At 35.9% G+C, this 14,363-nt stretch overlaps 1 protein-coding gene across 1 annotated transcript in view; it reads left to right on the forward strand.

Annotated features, from left to right (window-relative positions):
• The window catches only part of PRIM2 (DNA primase subunit 2), a 329,319-nt gene that overhangs the window by 179,769 nt on the left and 135,187 nt on the right, over positions 1–14,363 (forward strand). The window contains exon 11 of the mRNA XM_032299377.1: positions 9,380–9,447. Coding sequence (XP_032155268.1) covers positions 9,380–9,447 — 68 coding nt within the window. The remainder of the gene's footprint in view (positions 1–9,379; positions 9,448–14,363) is intronic.

A 14,363-nucleotide genomic window follows, 5' to 3' on the forward strand; every position in this document is an offset into this window, starting at 1 on the left:
TGTTTTCCATTAAAATAAACCTAAATTTGGTTCTTTGTCATTTTACATAATAAATAATATTTATCTCTTTGTCTTTTGTAAATAATAAATGCTACTGCCCTAATAGCATTGTAAGAGAGTACTATTCTGCTTCTTTGAATAGACAACATTACATGAAAGGAAGGGACCTAAATTGTACTGATTACCTATCTTGGATTTCTTGATATTGTCATTCCTTTTGAGTTTTGTAAGGAAGCTGAAGTGAGTGGTAGAGGGTACAAACACCAGAGAACAAAATTGAGCAATATTTTCCAAGTAAGCATTGTTTTCCTGTCATTTTTATGTGTTTTAATTTCTCCAACGTTGGGTGAGCAGTTTGGGGAAGGGATTTATTATTTTAAAATGAAGCCACCGTCTTGTTCTTCATTTTAAACAGATTGGGCCACCTTTGCTTTTAAAATGTCTATTGACGCTTTAAGAACGATTCACCGTATTTGCTTACGTATTTACCACCTTGTGCATTCTTGTTCCCTTCCTTTGAGCTCATCATTTGAAAAAGAAAGTCATGAAAAATATATTCTTCCTACAGGCCCTTATCAATCCCTTTGAACAGTTCTACTTCAAAATAGCAATTGGCTAACAGCACAATCTCCTTTAGGGGGTTTTAAGAGCAACAACAGCCAGCTTCATAGCTGAAGGCAGAGGAACATTTTTTCACAAAGTGAAATTCCTTTATTCTATGTGTACAACAAGAGTTAAAGGTGCTACTGGTTATGCTGTCTAATCTATAATTGTGTAAAATCAGTGTTACAAAACTTCAAGTCTATCAGCAAAATTTCTTGTTCCAACTAAGAATGGCACATGCCTGACAGATATGTCGAATTGCCATTCCTTATCCAGAGCAGACACTTCAATCTGTACTGTTTCTTGGATGTGACTTGTAACTGATGGGATTTAGGACGTGCTATCCCACGATATATGGTACCTGGCATTTGAGGGAACAACAGAAACAAGAAGGTCACTCACCTTCTCCTGGCTCCTTCTCTTCTGAAGCAGGCCATAAACCCTAGCCGACCTCCTCCTGAGGTAGGTTATAAAACCTTCACTGGAGGTGTGCCCTTCCTAAACCTGTCTCATCACTGAAGACTCAGCGACAGGGAGGAGATTCTGAACAAACAGGCCTTGCTAAGTTCCCCCCAGTTTGCCACCATTAGATTAGTATCCCTTTTTTCCTTCAATCATCCTTCTGCACAACTGTCCATAAAAAACACATGCTTTCTTGTTGCTTTGGGTTTTCATTTTTGAAGGCTCTGGTATCACATAAAACTTTAATTTCTGTGCTTTTCTCTTGTTAATCTGTCTTTTGTTACCGGAGTCTCAGTCATGGACCTAGTGATGGCAAAGAAAGATAATACCTTTTCTTCTCTACAGAATGAACCCTCAACATAGTGCTCTAATGAGCTACTACTGGTCAATGACACTTGGACATCCCTGTTTTATGCATATAATATGGGAGGGTTTAGCCAGTTCATGGTTTTATCTGCTGCTTATTTGCTGATAACACTTAAATCGAAATCCAAATCTCTCCTGGTCTCTACATTCATATATATTTAGTTACATCTTAGTTAGTTGAAAGCACTGCAAATTCAGCGTGCCTGGAATGAAACTTAAAATGTTCCTTCATTTCCCACCTTCCTCTTCTGTAGCCACTGTCTTCCAGTTGATACAACTATCTACCTACTTGCACGTTCCCTCTATCTTCCCCTTCTCTGATGGAGCATACCTTTACATATTTCTTATGCACATGCCTTCCTTTCTGTCGCTACAGCCTCTGCCATAATTTGGTTCATTCTGTGGAGCATACCTTTACATATTTCTTACCCTCATGTCCTTCTGATGCTACAGCCTCTGCCATAATTTGGCTCTTTATCTTGGAGCCCTCGATCCCTGCATGTGCCACCCTCTTGATCTCTTTGCCTCTACTTTAGCTTGCCCTCCTCCAAGCCATTCCTCCCACTGCTAGAGAATAAGTCAGTCTTCCGTCTCTTCCTCTCTTGAACTATTGCAAACAAAAATGTATGCAAAATAGTAGAACATTCATGTATTTACTTCTAGAAATTAACCAATGTTAACGTACTGTCAACCTAAACTAATCAAAGGGTTTGAGTCTAGTTTAAAGGGGGTTTATTGAAGCACAAAATTTCGACTAGCCACACAGGAAATGGACTCCAAAGAATGGAAGGCAGTGTTCCAAAGCATAGAAGCTTGGGATCACTTATACAGACAAAACGCAGGGAAGTTTAACACAATTTCAACATCTTTCTATGTTAGGCTTAGTGCATACTTACATGATTTGATTAGTTGAGGTGGTCTTTTTCTTTCTGGAAAAGTGTAATTAACATTCCACATTGAAGATGTAACTGTCATGGGATCTTGAATGCCATCTAGGACAATAAAGGAGGCCGGTTAATCTATAACAAAGGTCAGTGATTGGAAGCAGGGAGGTCTGGTCTCGCCCAGTTATTTATAGAACCAACACAATGAAAAGAGAGTTAAGCTAAAATCTAAGAAACAGAATTGCAAACATGTTACGTGATCCAGTCTCCAGAGCTTTATTTCTTCCTTGGCATAAATTTAGAGGGTTCTGTTTGCTTCAGAGTTTTCTTGATTTGAATCCAAGGAAAGGATGAGAATATCTCTGATGAAACTGAAGCTGCCACTGTCCCTCATCTCCTTCCCTCTTGCTTTCCCTAGGTGCAACCAAAATTGCTTCCTACTCCACTTGTTAAAAAGTGTTATTGCATACGGAATGTAATTCTAACAATTACTTTCTCCTTTCTGATCAAAGTTACTTTTTGCTGTATTAAAGAGATCTAATTTAATTGGGAAGTCTAAAAAGAAAATATTTTGTTTGCTTTACTCTTGAAAAGATACGACAATCAAGCATGCTTTATATCCAGATTTTTCTATCCTTGAGTAGGTTAGTCTTATAATGACTATTTGGATTTCAGTGTTTATATTTATTTATTTATTTATTTAAAGACAGAGTTTTGCTCTTGTTGCCCAGGCTAGAGTGCAGTGGCGCTATCTCGGCCCACTGCAACCTCCACCTCCCAAGTTCAAGTGATTCTCCTGCCTCAGCCTCCTGGGTAGCTGGGATTATAGGCACCCACCACCATGCCCAACTAATTTTTTGTATTTTTAGTAGAGATGGTGTTTCACCATGTTGACCAGGCTGGTCTTGAACTCTTGAGCTTAGGTGATCCACCCACTTCAGTCTTCTAGAGTGCTAGAATTACAGGCATGAGCCACCATGCCCGACCAGATTTCAGTGTTCTTAAAACTTTACGTCCTTTTTAGGTGGGGTGTTTTGAGACAAATATTTTGGACTCATTAAAAATAACCTACCAGAAGCTGCAGTTTATTTAGCAGTAATATCTTGAAAGGTGTTTAAATCCACACTTTTATTTTAGCATTGTGATTTAAATAGCAAAGCCTATTTCTTTACATTGGTCTGAGTCTTATTTGAATAGTGTCATATTTACACTGTCTGTTCCTTAATTAGTTTATATAAATTCTTGAAGCAGTCTCAGTGTTGGCTGGTTAGGTTTTTTTTTTTCTTTTAAATGGGTGTTCACTGTAGAACTTTGTGTGTTTGACATTTTTAATAATGTTGGGAAAATATATATTCAGTTAATATTTCTGCTTTATTTTAAATCATCAATTGGTGACTCAACTCCCTTCACCAAAAACCAGAGGAATAGATTAGAAGGAAGGAACAATGTCATGGTCAATCTTTTGGTAGTGACTGTTATAGCATATCTTGAGAAATAAAAATAAAATTTTAAGCCCCCCCAGCCAAAGGAGCCCTAAAGAAACCTTGGAAGTTGAGTTCCCAGCCATGATGTAATGGGAGTTTGGACATGCCTCATTATGCTCCATCCCTTGCTAATTGCCACTAGGTTAAACAGAAACAATCCCTTAGGAAAGACTCATTCCATCCGTGGTATCAACCAACCACCTGATGCTTACTCTCCTTTTTGCAGTTTCCACACAACAACTAACCAACATTCCCTCCTGACAGACTACTAACCACAGAGTGGTTCAGGTCAGTCTATGAAGGACGCACAGTGAGGGTTTTCTTATTCTCTATTTTACCTTTTCATGTCTGATGCCTGAAAGCTCTGCCTTTGCATCATGCTAATGCCGCCATTATTTTTACACGCGACTCATGAAGAGACACGAACCCTAATTGCGTGAGTGCATGCTTCTCCTTTTGTAAATATTCATGACTGCTTCTCTAGCTTATTGAATATGTGTATTTGGCTACCCTGCTCAGCATAAATTCCTGTTTCCTTTGCTCCTTCTTCGAAGTGTCTGTTTCTGGCTGCTGGGCAGAGGCTGTGCCTCCTAGCCTATCAGAATGGCCATCCTGCAGGCTGCAACCCTTTATGAGAAATAAAGCTGCTCTTTCTAGATTTATAAACCTCGTCATTTTTCAGTTCACATAATTTTGAGTTTTGGACTGCTAGTTTTGGGCTGTTTGTTTCTTTTGAACCAGGAGGTCACAGTTTCAACGACATTGCAGGGTAGTGCACTAGCCCTCCTTTAAACAGAAGGACTTGGATATTCCATTTAGCTGGAAATAAGAGAAATGTGTGTGGCTCCTCTACTTGATGGGACATATTTACTAACGAAAACAATTAGAAATGCAAGACCAAAAGGATCAGTGTCTAGGGCAGACTTTTTAAAACTCATGCCTCTGTTGGAAATACTTGAGAGGGGTAAATCTTACGTTCACTCAACAAAACTTAGTAAGTACTTACTGCAGGCCATACCATGTGCTGTTCTAAGCAGTGAGAGGAAAGTGATGACAAGACAGCAGAGGTTCCTGGCCCGGCAGAGCTTATATTCTTGTGATTAGAGAAAGACACCATAAGAAAATTAATCAGATAATTTCAGATAGAGATCAATGTTGTGAGATACCTAGTAATAGTTAGAATACCCTGCTGCTTTACAAAGGGTTAAGGATTACCTGCTGCTTTACCAAACCCTTGTTGAGAAAGTATGTATTCAGTCAATATTTCTGACAATTATGTTGTGACCCAATGCCCTCCACCAAAAATCAGAGAGACGTAGATTAGAAGGAAGGAACTATGGCTGGGCACAGTGGCTCACGTCTATAATCCCAGCACTTCGGGAGGCCGAGGCGAGTGGTTGGTTCACTTGAGGTCAGGAGTTCGAGACCGGCCTGGCCAACATGGTGAAACCCTGTCTCTACTAAAAATACAAAAATTAGCTGGGCATGGTGGCACACACCTGTAATCGCAACTACTCCGGAGGCTGAGGCAGGAGAATCACTTGAACTCAGGGTTTGGAGGTTGCTTGCAGTGAGCCGAGATCACACCACTGCACTGCAGCCTGGGCGACAAAGCAAGGGTCTGTCTTAAAATAAAAAAAAAGAAGGAACTGTGTACTATGTTGTGGTCAATACTTTGGTAATGCCTGTTATATTATATATTGAGAAGTAAAATTCTAAAACCTTGGTAAAGCAAGGTTAAGGAAGGCCTCAGCGAGGAGGTGATGTTTGAGCCAAATCTCAAATGATGTGAAGAAACTTTTGTGAAAAAATTTGTGAATCTTGAAGACTAAAAATCTGTGAGGGAAGTGAATCTTGAAGAGTGCTGTCCTGTTTTGAGAAGTGAGGAAATCAAAGGAGACAGAAGCGCTCTGGAATTAGGCGAAGGCTTCTGGCCATGCTGGCAACTAGTTGCTTGTGGCCTGAGGAATCTGCTTTCCTCATGCATAAAATGACAAAGTTTGGACCAGCTCCCTCCAAAGTGTCTTTTGTCTCTTGTATTTTGAATGTATTTGATATTTATTGACATTTTTCTTTATTTTTATAGATGTAGGAGGGTACAAGTGTAGTTTTGTTACATGGGTATATTGTGTAGTTGTGAAGTCTAGAGTAACCACCTGATTTATTGGCATTTAATGGAGGATTATTAGTTGGTAAAATGCATTATTTTTGTAACCAAATACATGTCAAAAGGCAAAATTTACTAAGGGATACTAATTTTTAAAATGAGATTTATATGAGTTCATAATCTGGTATATTTGTCTAAAAACAGTGGAAACTGTACTGCTTAATTCAGTGTGCTAATATAGTTTTAATAAAGGACATCTTAACTCACCACTAACCTTTCAACAATAATGAGAAATAAGCTATAAGTGATGTCAACTTCTGTGATGGTTTCCATGAAATTGCCCTAACTTAGACAACTCGTTTAGGCTTCACAGATGCAAACTGTGAGAGATCTTCCTTCTCTTTCATTCTTAGTGATTTACGTGTCAGGTACATTGTTGTGTTTTCTATAAAAATAAAATAAAATAAAATATATTTGGAAACCAAAGTCTATTTAACCTGGATAGATACAGCTTTCAGGTTGTAAAGGAAATGCTAAAAATCTTATTGTGATAGTATATTGCTTTCTCGGAAGGCTTGATAATTGTTACTTAGTTTAGTTTTGATTTATGTTTAGTTTTGATTTATATTTAGTTTTGCTTAAAGCAGGAATTTGAAAAGCTTTATAAAACAGACATATACTTTGATTTTTATCAATTAATGAAATTACATAGTTGTAATTTCTTGAATTTATTACATAGTCAATAAATACTTACTAAACTAAACATCTCTTGTGTTGCAAGTGCTAGGGATGCAGTTACCACTCACAGTCCAGCGGGTATACGTAGTGACTGTGTTAGCTCAGAGAAGAATATCAGAAGAAATGATGGAGCCAGCAGTTCCTAAAATGAAGTTTGCATTCTGTCAGCAAAAGGTTAGCCAGATGGGTTTGCCATTTTAAAGAGCTTTGGAATAGCTTTATTACTTCATATCCTTAACATGAAGAGATGCATGGTCTTTTTGTAAATGCTGATTGTTTTAAAAGTTGAGAAGATTTTTGCAAAACTCAAAAATCTCCTTTGAAATAATTTTACTCAGGGCATTGGCCTTTCCCTGGTTTAGGAATCATTCTTGCCAGAGATTCAATCTTGAAAGTAAGTTGGAAGTAGGAAGGGGAGGATGAGAGAACTCAAATCATCGAGCATGTGTTGCAGAAGCTAGAGCTATGGAAAATTTCTACCTGAGGTGTCTCATTGTGTTTTGTGGAATTGGCAGAAGCTGTATAGTCAGTCACTCATTCCGTGCCTATTGTTTCAGTAATGCAAGCCTAAAAGGAAAATTTTAAGTAAATGTTTGATGAAAGATGTAATAACTTTGGCCTTAAGTGCCTGAGGGAATTACTAGATGACTTTAATTAGGGGTGTGGTTGACTTTCATTTTGAAAATTTCACTCTGACCTTGGTATAAATTAGGGAATGGGCAAGAATGGCAGCAGAAACAACAGTGGAGTTGTATGAATAATTTAGGGAAAAGGAAATGAAGGCTGAAATTAAGATGAAGGGGTAGATTTGAAAATCTTTTCTATATAGACTGAACAAATGTCTAGAAATATTTTGCTGTTACTGAGGTGTTTATTTGCTTCTATTTAGAAAAGACAGTTTGATTAGAAAGCATAGTATATAGATTGACAGAAGTAACTTAAAAAGCCCACTCTGCCCTGTTTTCAGAGAATTGATTTCTGAAATGTCTAGATAAATCATTTAAATCTTTTTAGAACATAGCTTTGGTTCTGAGACATGAAATCTCTCAAACAATGAAAATGTCATTTTGTAACAGGATTTGACATTAACAGATAAAAGATGTATTAAAGTGTTTCGTTTATAGAATTTGATAACCTTGATAACATTTTATATGTTACAAAATATAAGACTTAGTATTTCTCAGGGGTACTGAAAGTCTGTTGATTGTGCTAAAATTGCAGCAGATTAATTGTCTCACTTTATTTTATTTTAAATTAGTAACTTTGTCTTGTCAATGTGTTGACTCTTGCAAAATTGGGAAAGCTTTTCCATTTTTATTAGAAATTATTAAATAAAAATGACTTCATATATGGTACTTCATATTTTTCACAAATACAGTTAGTGCTTGACTTACGACCACGATTGGTTCCGACAGACCGGTCGTAACACGATTTGGTCGTAAGTTGAGTAGGCTATCTGTACAGTTACGATTTGGCCGTAAGTTGAGTAAGCTATATGTACAGTTGAAATGGTGCATGCGGAGATGGTAGTGCTGCCGGAAGCTGGTCCGCACTGTCGTACGCCCAGCTGGGCAACGTTTGCGCTGCCAGATGCAGAGCAGTCATGGCTAGCAATTGTGGTAGTAAAGTCGAATGGTCGTAAGTTGCATAGGTTGTAAGTCAATCAGTACCTGTAAAAGATATTTTTAGATGATAGTTTTATTTTTATTTGCATACTATGAAAATTAGATTTGATGAATTAAATGTCTGTTTTCCATTTTTAGGAAATTTTAATTAATGTATGAAAAAAATTAGAGAGGATACACTGCATAAACCCAAAGGATATCTTTCAGTTTGTTGCTTGTCTTAAAGTTCTATTTTGTGAATTGTTAAATGATTGATTGGTAGAATATGAGAATTATTTTGATCATAATTGAATCTTGAAGAGATTTATCTTTTATTTTTGTTTTGATGTTTTATTGTTTACCTCAAGCTATCTGATTATATTGAATGAATGTCTTTAATTTCCTTGTGTCAGATTCTAAAAAAGGGCATTCTCTTAAGAACAGAGAAGAAAATAGAGATACATAGGTATATAATTAATACTGTTGTAATAAAATATATCAGAAATTCACATTTTCATGATATACCGTCAAGTTGGTACACAGTATTGGCTCTGACTTCTTTTTTCTTAGATCAATTAGAGGGCAGATTTTAATATTAAATACTTTGGAGTTGCTTCTGCATACTTAAAAAATATTCTTGGTTCCTTACAGTCATGTGGCTGATAGAATGAAGTACATACACTTCTGTGTGTAACCAGTTACAAAGCGGCTTAGCTATGAATCAGAATTTCTCTTTTCAATTTCTTCATCATCTTAGGCCTTAGCGTTATAAGTTTGGTTGTCACACATTTTTACATTTAGAAGTTTTTCCATTTTTATTTACAAAGATAATCTCATGAATGAATGAATGCTTTTTCATGAACTCAGGGCACTCCCTTTCACTCTCTGTTTTGCTTACTATTACTTTTAACCTTAGTGACATACTCTGTGTCCTTAGAACCATGTAGCCAGCTTTGATCACATAATGTACCCACTTTTTATATAATTTTTTGATTTGAAAAATAGAAATATTTTCTTATATTTTAAAATATTGCCTCCCTATCTGCTCTTCAACCCATTTTACATTTAGAATCCAAATATGTTCAGTGTTCAGCCTTTGCTGTTTTTACTAACTTTCTTCCCTACTTTTAGTTAACAGCCAGGTCCTTGCCTGCTGTGCAGTCTGATGAAAGACTTCAGCCTCTGCTAAACCACCTCAGGTAATATAAAGGCACAGCCTTGTTATGCTTATTACATCCATATGCGTTAAAGTGAATAAAGTATATTAAAGTGGTTAAACCCCTTCAATTACTAAAAGTTTGCTTTTGTTTTTGCTTTTATTCCATTATTTAAATTGAAGTTCTTAATACCATGTACTTGTTACCCTTGACTTTTGGGCACTGTAGAAAGCTCTTTTAATTCAACAACAGTGTGTAGAACTACTTGATAAGTTTAAGTTAAATGAGTAGAGATGACTAATTTCATAGAAGGATCTCAAATGAATGAGATATTTATGTAAATACAAAGTTAAGGCGTATGTTTATTGAGGATTGATGAGATGGATGGAGTTCATTACTAAATACAAAAATAATATCTCATTATTTAAAAAATAGAACATACAGGAAAGGAAAAGGAAAAACCTATTATCACTACTCAGAAGTAATATTTATCCTATCTATGTTTTTTAAATTTTTTATTTTTTGAGATGGAATCTTGCTTTCTTGCCCAGGCTGGAGTGCAGTGGTGCAATATTGGCTCGCTGCAATCTCTGCCTCCCGAGCTCAAGCAATTCTCATGCCTCAGCTTCCCGAGTAGCTGGGATTTCGGGCATGCGTTACCTTGCCTGGCTAATTTTTGTATTTTTAGTAGAGATAGGATTTTACAATATTGGCTAGACTGGTCTTGAACTCCTGACCTTAGGTGATCCACCTGCCTCGGCCTCCCAAAGTGCTGGTATTACAGGTGTAACCACTGCACCCGGCCCTTTATTTTTCAACCAAGAGTTGAAATTATAGTTTATATGACTATTTTTTCCATTTTTTAAACATTGTAATATTTTTCCCCTAGTATTAAAATCTTTCTAAAAACATTATTGTTAGTGACTACATTATATTTTCTTGTATGCCTGTACTATAGCATATTTATTTCCCTTTGGGAAGCTTTGGACCATTTCCAGTGTTTTTTGTTTTTTTCTTTTCTCTGACTGTAAAATAATGCTGAATATTAACCTCTATCTGTGTTTTAGATCATTTTTTCAGAATTGGAATTACTTTGCCAAAGGGTGTGAACCATTTTAAAGATTTAAGTATATATGTATATTTCTTGTTCAAAATCTTATTCTACCTGTATGCTCATATTTGTATAAAACTGCCGTGTAGCTAAACTCTGAACGAGATAGGGCAGCTAAAACAGTTAATGATAGGTTAGACATAGAGATATTATCGTGATCCTATGCATTTTGTTTATTATTAATAATTAATTATTCTTATTTTGAAGTGGGATTAACTACCTGTATTCTTTGCTCACTTATTGATAGCATCTCCCAAGCTTATTTGCTCTTAGATATTTTAATGGATGGTAACTCTTTGTTGTATTTGTTACAGACTTACTTTATAAAATTCTAAAATTGTGTTAGTCAACATACCTACATTTTCATGTTTTATGTAGTTAGGCACCAATGGTGTTTTCCTTTATGGTTTTGAAAAATTCTTTTTAAACATCTCTTTCAGAAGTATGGATAGATTTTACTTTGTTATCTTTTAGTTTTCTTTATTTTTTCTTTTTTTCTTTCTCCCCTCTCCCCTTTCCTTGCCTCTTCTTTCTCCTCTCTGATATCTATTTCTTCCCAGACAGCTACTTTTTAACCTTTGTGTAATTGTTTTGTTGGGTTAAGAAGAAGGGAGGGGGTCAAGACTTTCATCAGGGACTAAGTAGCATACATTTTTATGTATAACAATATTTATATATAGTTGTTAAATTCCCTAGAGCTCTATCTTTGTTAGTTAAGAATTCCAGAAATTATTTTTGCGTCTCTTGCTCAATGCCCGCCTTCCGCATTCAACTCTGCTGGTAATTTTATTTCTTCAATATCTCTCTTGCTATCATAGCCTCTCGTCTGTTTGCTTTGTCCTTAATATATTTCACATCATTGCCTTGTGTGTTTATATTATTTGTTGGCTTAAGACCCATCTCTGCCTCTCCAATTTCATTCTGGATGAAGCCTGAACTTCTTAGCCTGGCATAAGAGGTCATTCTGGAAGACGCCTGGCCTGTTTGTCTCTTTGGACCACTGTTTTAACACTGAGATCCTAACTTCACCAAATGCTGTGAAGTTCCTTTAATACAACCTGTTTTTTGCTCACTTACAAATGTTTTTCCTTCTGCCACTTCTATTTAGGTAAAGTTAAATATACATAATATATATAATTTAAAACATTTTAAATATATTTAATATAATTTTAAAATATTTTAAATGTATTAATATAAATATATATTTTAGACAAATGTATTTAAAATATATTATAGATGTATATTAATACGCAAATAGGTTTATATTCTCCCCATGCCCCACTTTTATAACAACTTTTGCTTGTCTTTTAAGACTCCTCTCAAGTGTTACCTCTTCTGATAAGTTTTCCCTGACCATTAATTAACTTCCCTAGTGTGAATTGGGAGTCTTTTATAGATATTTTTATAATATCGCATGCCCTCCTCTGTATTACAGAACCTGTGATATTGTTATTGTTTGTGTACTGTTTGATTTCTCCATTATAGTATATTTGAGAGCTTGCAAAGTGATGTTCATATTTGTATTTTCAGCAGCTGAGACAGTATCTGGTGCATGATAGGTATTTATCATATGTTTTGTTGAATGAAAGAGTGAATGAATGCAAGTTATATGTTAGTGAAATTTTGGGTTTTTTTCTGCGTAAACTATTTATAATTTATAAGTCATACTGTCAAAATTTTTCTTTTCTAGAAAACCACTGGTTCAAAAGGTAAAAACCTAAAGGGTTGAATCTTGCTTCTAGTTAATCTTACAGTTGATTCTGAGAGATAATGATGAATTCTCCTTCCTCCATCTCAGTATGGTAATTGCCAGCTAGAATTTAGATTAACTACTCACACATCTCTTTGAGTCCTTGAAAGTTGCACAAACTGTACATTTGTTTAGGGCTTTTATTCTCTGTGGAGTTCACTCATGACTGGTTGCTAGGCAACCAGGACTAGATGCTACATGTAATATCCGCCCACTGATGTTGCTTTTTTATTATTATTAAACCGAACGGTTTCTCATTTTGTTACCATGTCAGAGACATCTATATGTCGGGTGGCAGCTGATGTGCATACTTTGACACTTCCTGTTCTACAAAGTAACCTTGTGATATGCCTTTGAAGAATATTGAATGGTTGCTTTTGCTTGTCTAAATGTAATGTTTTTCTTTTATCTTCCTTTTGCTTAGTTCTAAATAGGAATTAATATTATTTGGTTTGAGAGATTCTAATAATATTTTTTAAGAAAAAAATTACCAATTTGCATGAATTGTGTAATTTAAATGTTATCTAGAGGAGGATGGACATTATGAGGTTGATACTGAGATCATTATTAGGCCTAATTTTGTTTATTGCCTCTAATGATGAAACAGGAATGACGAGTAACATTTTAATTAAATTCGTCAATAAAACTGATTTGGGACATAATACAAATACCTGTAAAAATTGAAGTAGCAATACAGAGAAATTCTCAAATAATTTTACAGGATTTAGAGACTCAAAGAGAATTAGGGTAACACTTTGCCAATCTAATAATCTAGAATATTGCTTAACCATATATATTATTTTGAGAATGCAGAAGTGATGTGTCCAGACTTTTTTAGTTGAATCCAATTCTCAAGCACAGCACAACATCCTGCTTCAGCATCTTACGACAGTACAACTGTGTTTTTATTCATTAGTATCATCCATTCACTCATTAGTTACTTGGTGCCCATTATGTGCTTAGAATTTGAAAATAAAAAGGAGACAATCTCTGTTTTCAGGGAGTTAGGTTTGATCTGAGAGAGAGGCACTGGGACAAGTTATAAAATTTGCAACATTTTCCTTCAGAATTAAATGCAAGGTACATAATTTTATTAATTGAACTGTCTCCCTTGTGGAATTATTTCCTTAAGTAATCGGGCCATGACTTAATTGTTTTGGTTTCTGTGCATTCTGGCACAGTAGTGGCTCTCAGTGGGAGCTCAGATTGGACTGAAATTTATTCTTATTTTTTGTTGTTTTATTATTTTTATCAGTCAGCTTTCTCAGGCTGAATGGACTGAACTAGAATCTCACTTGAGGGATAATGTTGTCATTAAGAAGGAGAATTAACAAAGGAAGACAAGGCAATTAGGGAATGAATATGATTGCTTAGATGGTAATTTCGGTAGTTTCAGACATTTTAAGCTTGAACTACCTGTGGGGACATATGTGGGGAATGTTTAGTAGGTAGCTGAATACAGACCTGCAGTTGAAGACTGAGGTTTACATCAGGGAGACATTTGCTAATCATCTCTGTGTAGGTCATGGTTAAAATAAAGGGAAGGGTTGAGATCACTCAGGAAGAGAGTATTAAGAGATAAGAAAAGGCTGAAGTGTTCTCAGTAGGACCCACCGAATATCAGTGTTTAAATAACTTGTGATTGGCAGTGCAGGATATGGGATATGAGAAACCAGTAAAAATACCAGAGAGGAGTCTGGAACAAAACAGTAACACAAAAAAGGATGGTGGTATCATGGGTGCTAAGGGAAAATTTTCAAGAAGAGTTGGTAACACTGTCAAATGCCTTAGGGAAGTCAGATCAGAACTGCCAGTGCCAGTTGGATTAGGCATCTGGGCACCCCTGGAGGCTTACCCACAATATATGTAATGACGTGGATACAGGTACAAGTCTTGTGAGGATTCGAGGAATGAATAAGAAATGAGGCTGTGGAGATACAGGGAGTAGGCTATTCCTGGTTGAGCTTAATTCTGAGGATATGTAAGGAGAAAGGACTGCATCTGTGAGCTTCATGGTTGAAGAAAGTGTTTTTTTTTTTTCCTTAAGATTGGTAAGACGAGCATATCTACAGGTTAAGGCAGAAATGAGTACTGTGG

The sequence above is a fragment of the Sapajus apella genome, unplaced genomic scaffold (assembly GCF_009761245.1).
Source record: "Sapajus apella isolate SASKATOON/1434 unplaced genomic scaffold, GSC_monkey_1.0 scaffold41, whole genome shotgun sequence".
NCBI classification, from domain to species: domain Eukaryota; kingdom Metazoa; phylum Chordata; class Mammalia; order Primates; family Cebidae; genus Sapajus; species Sapajus apella.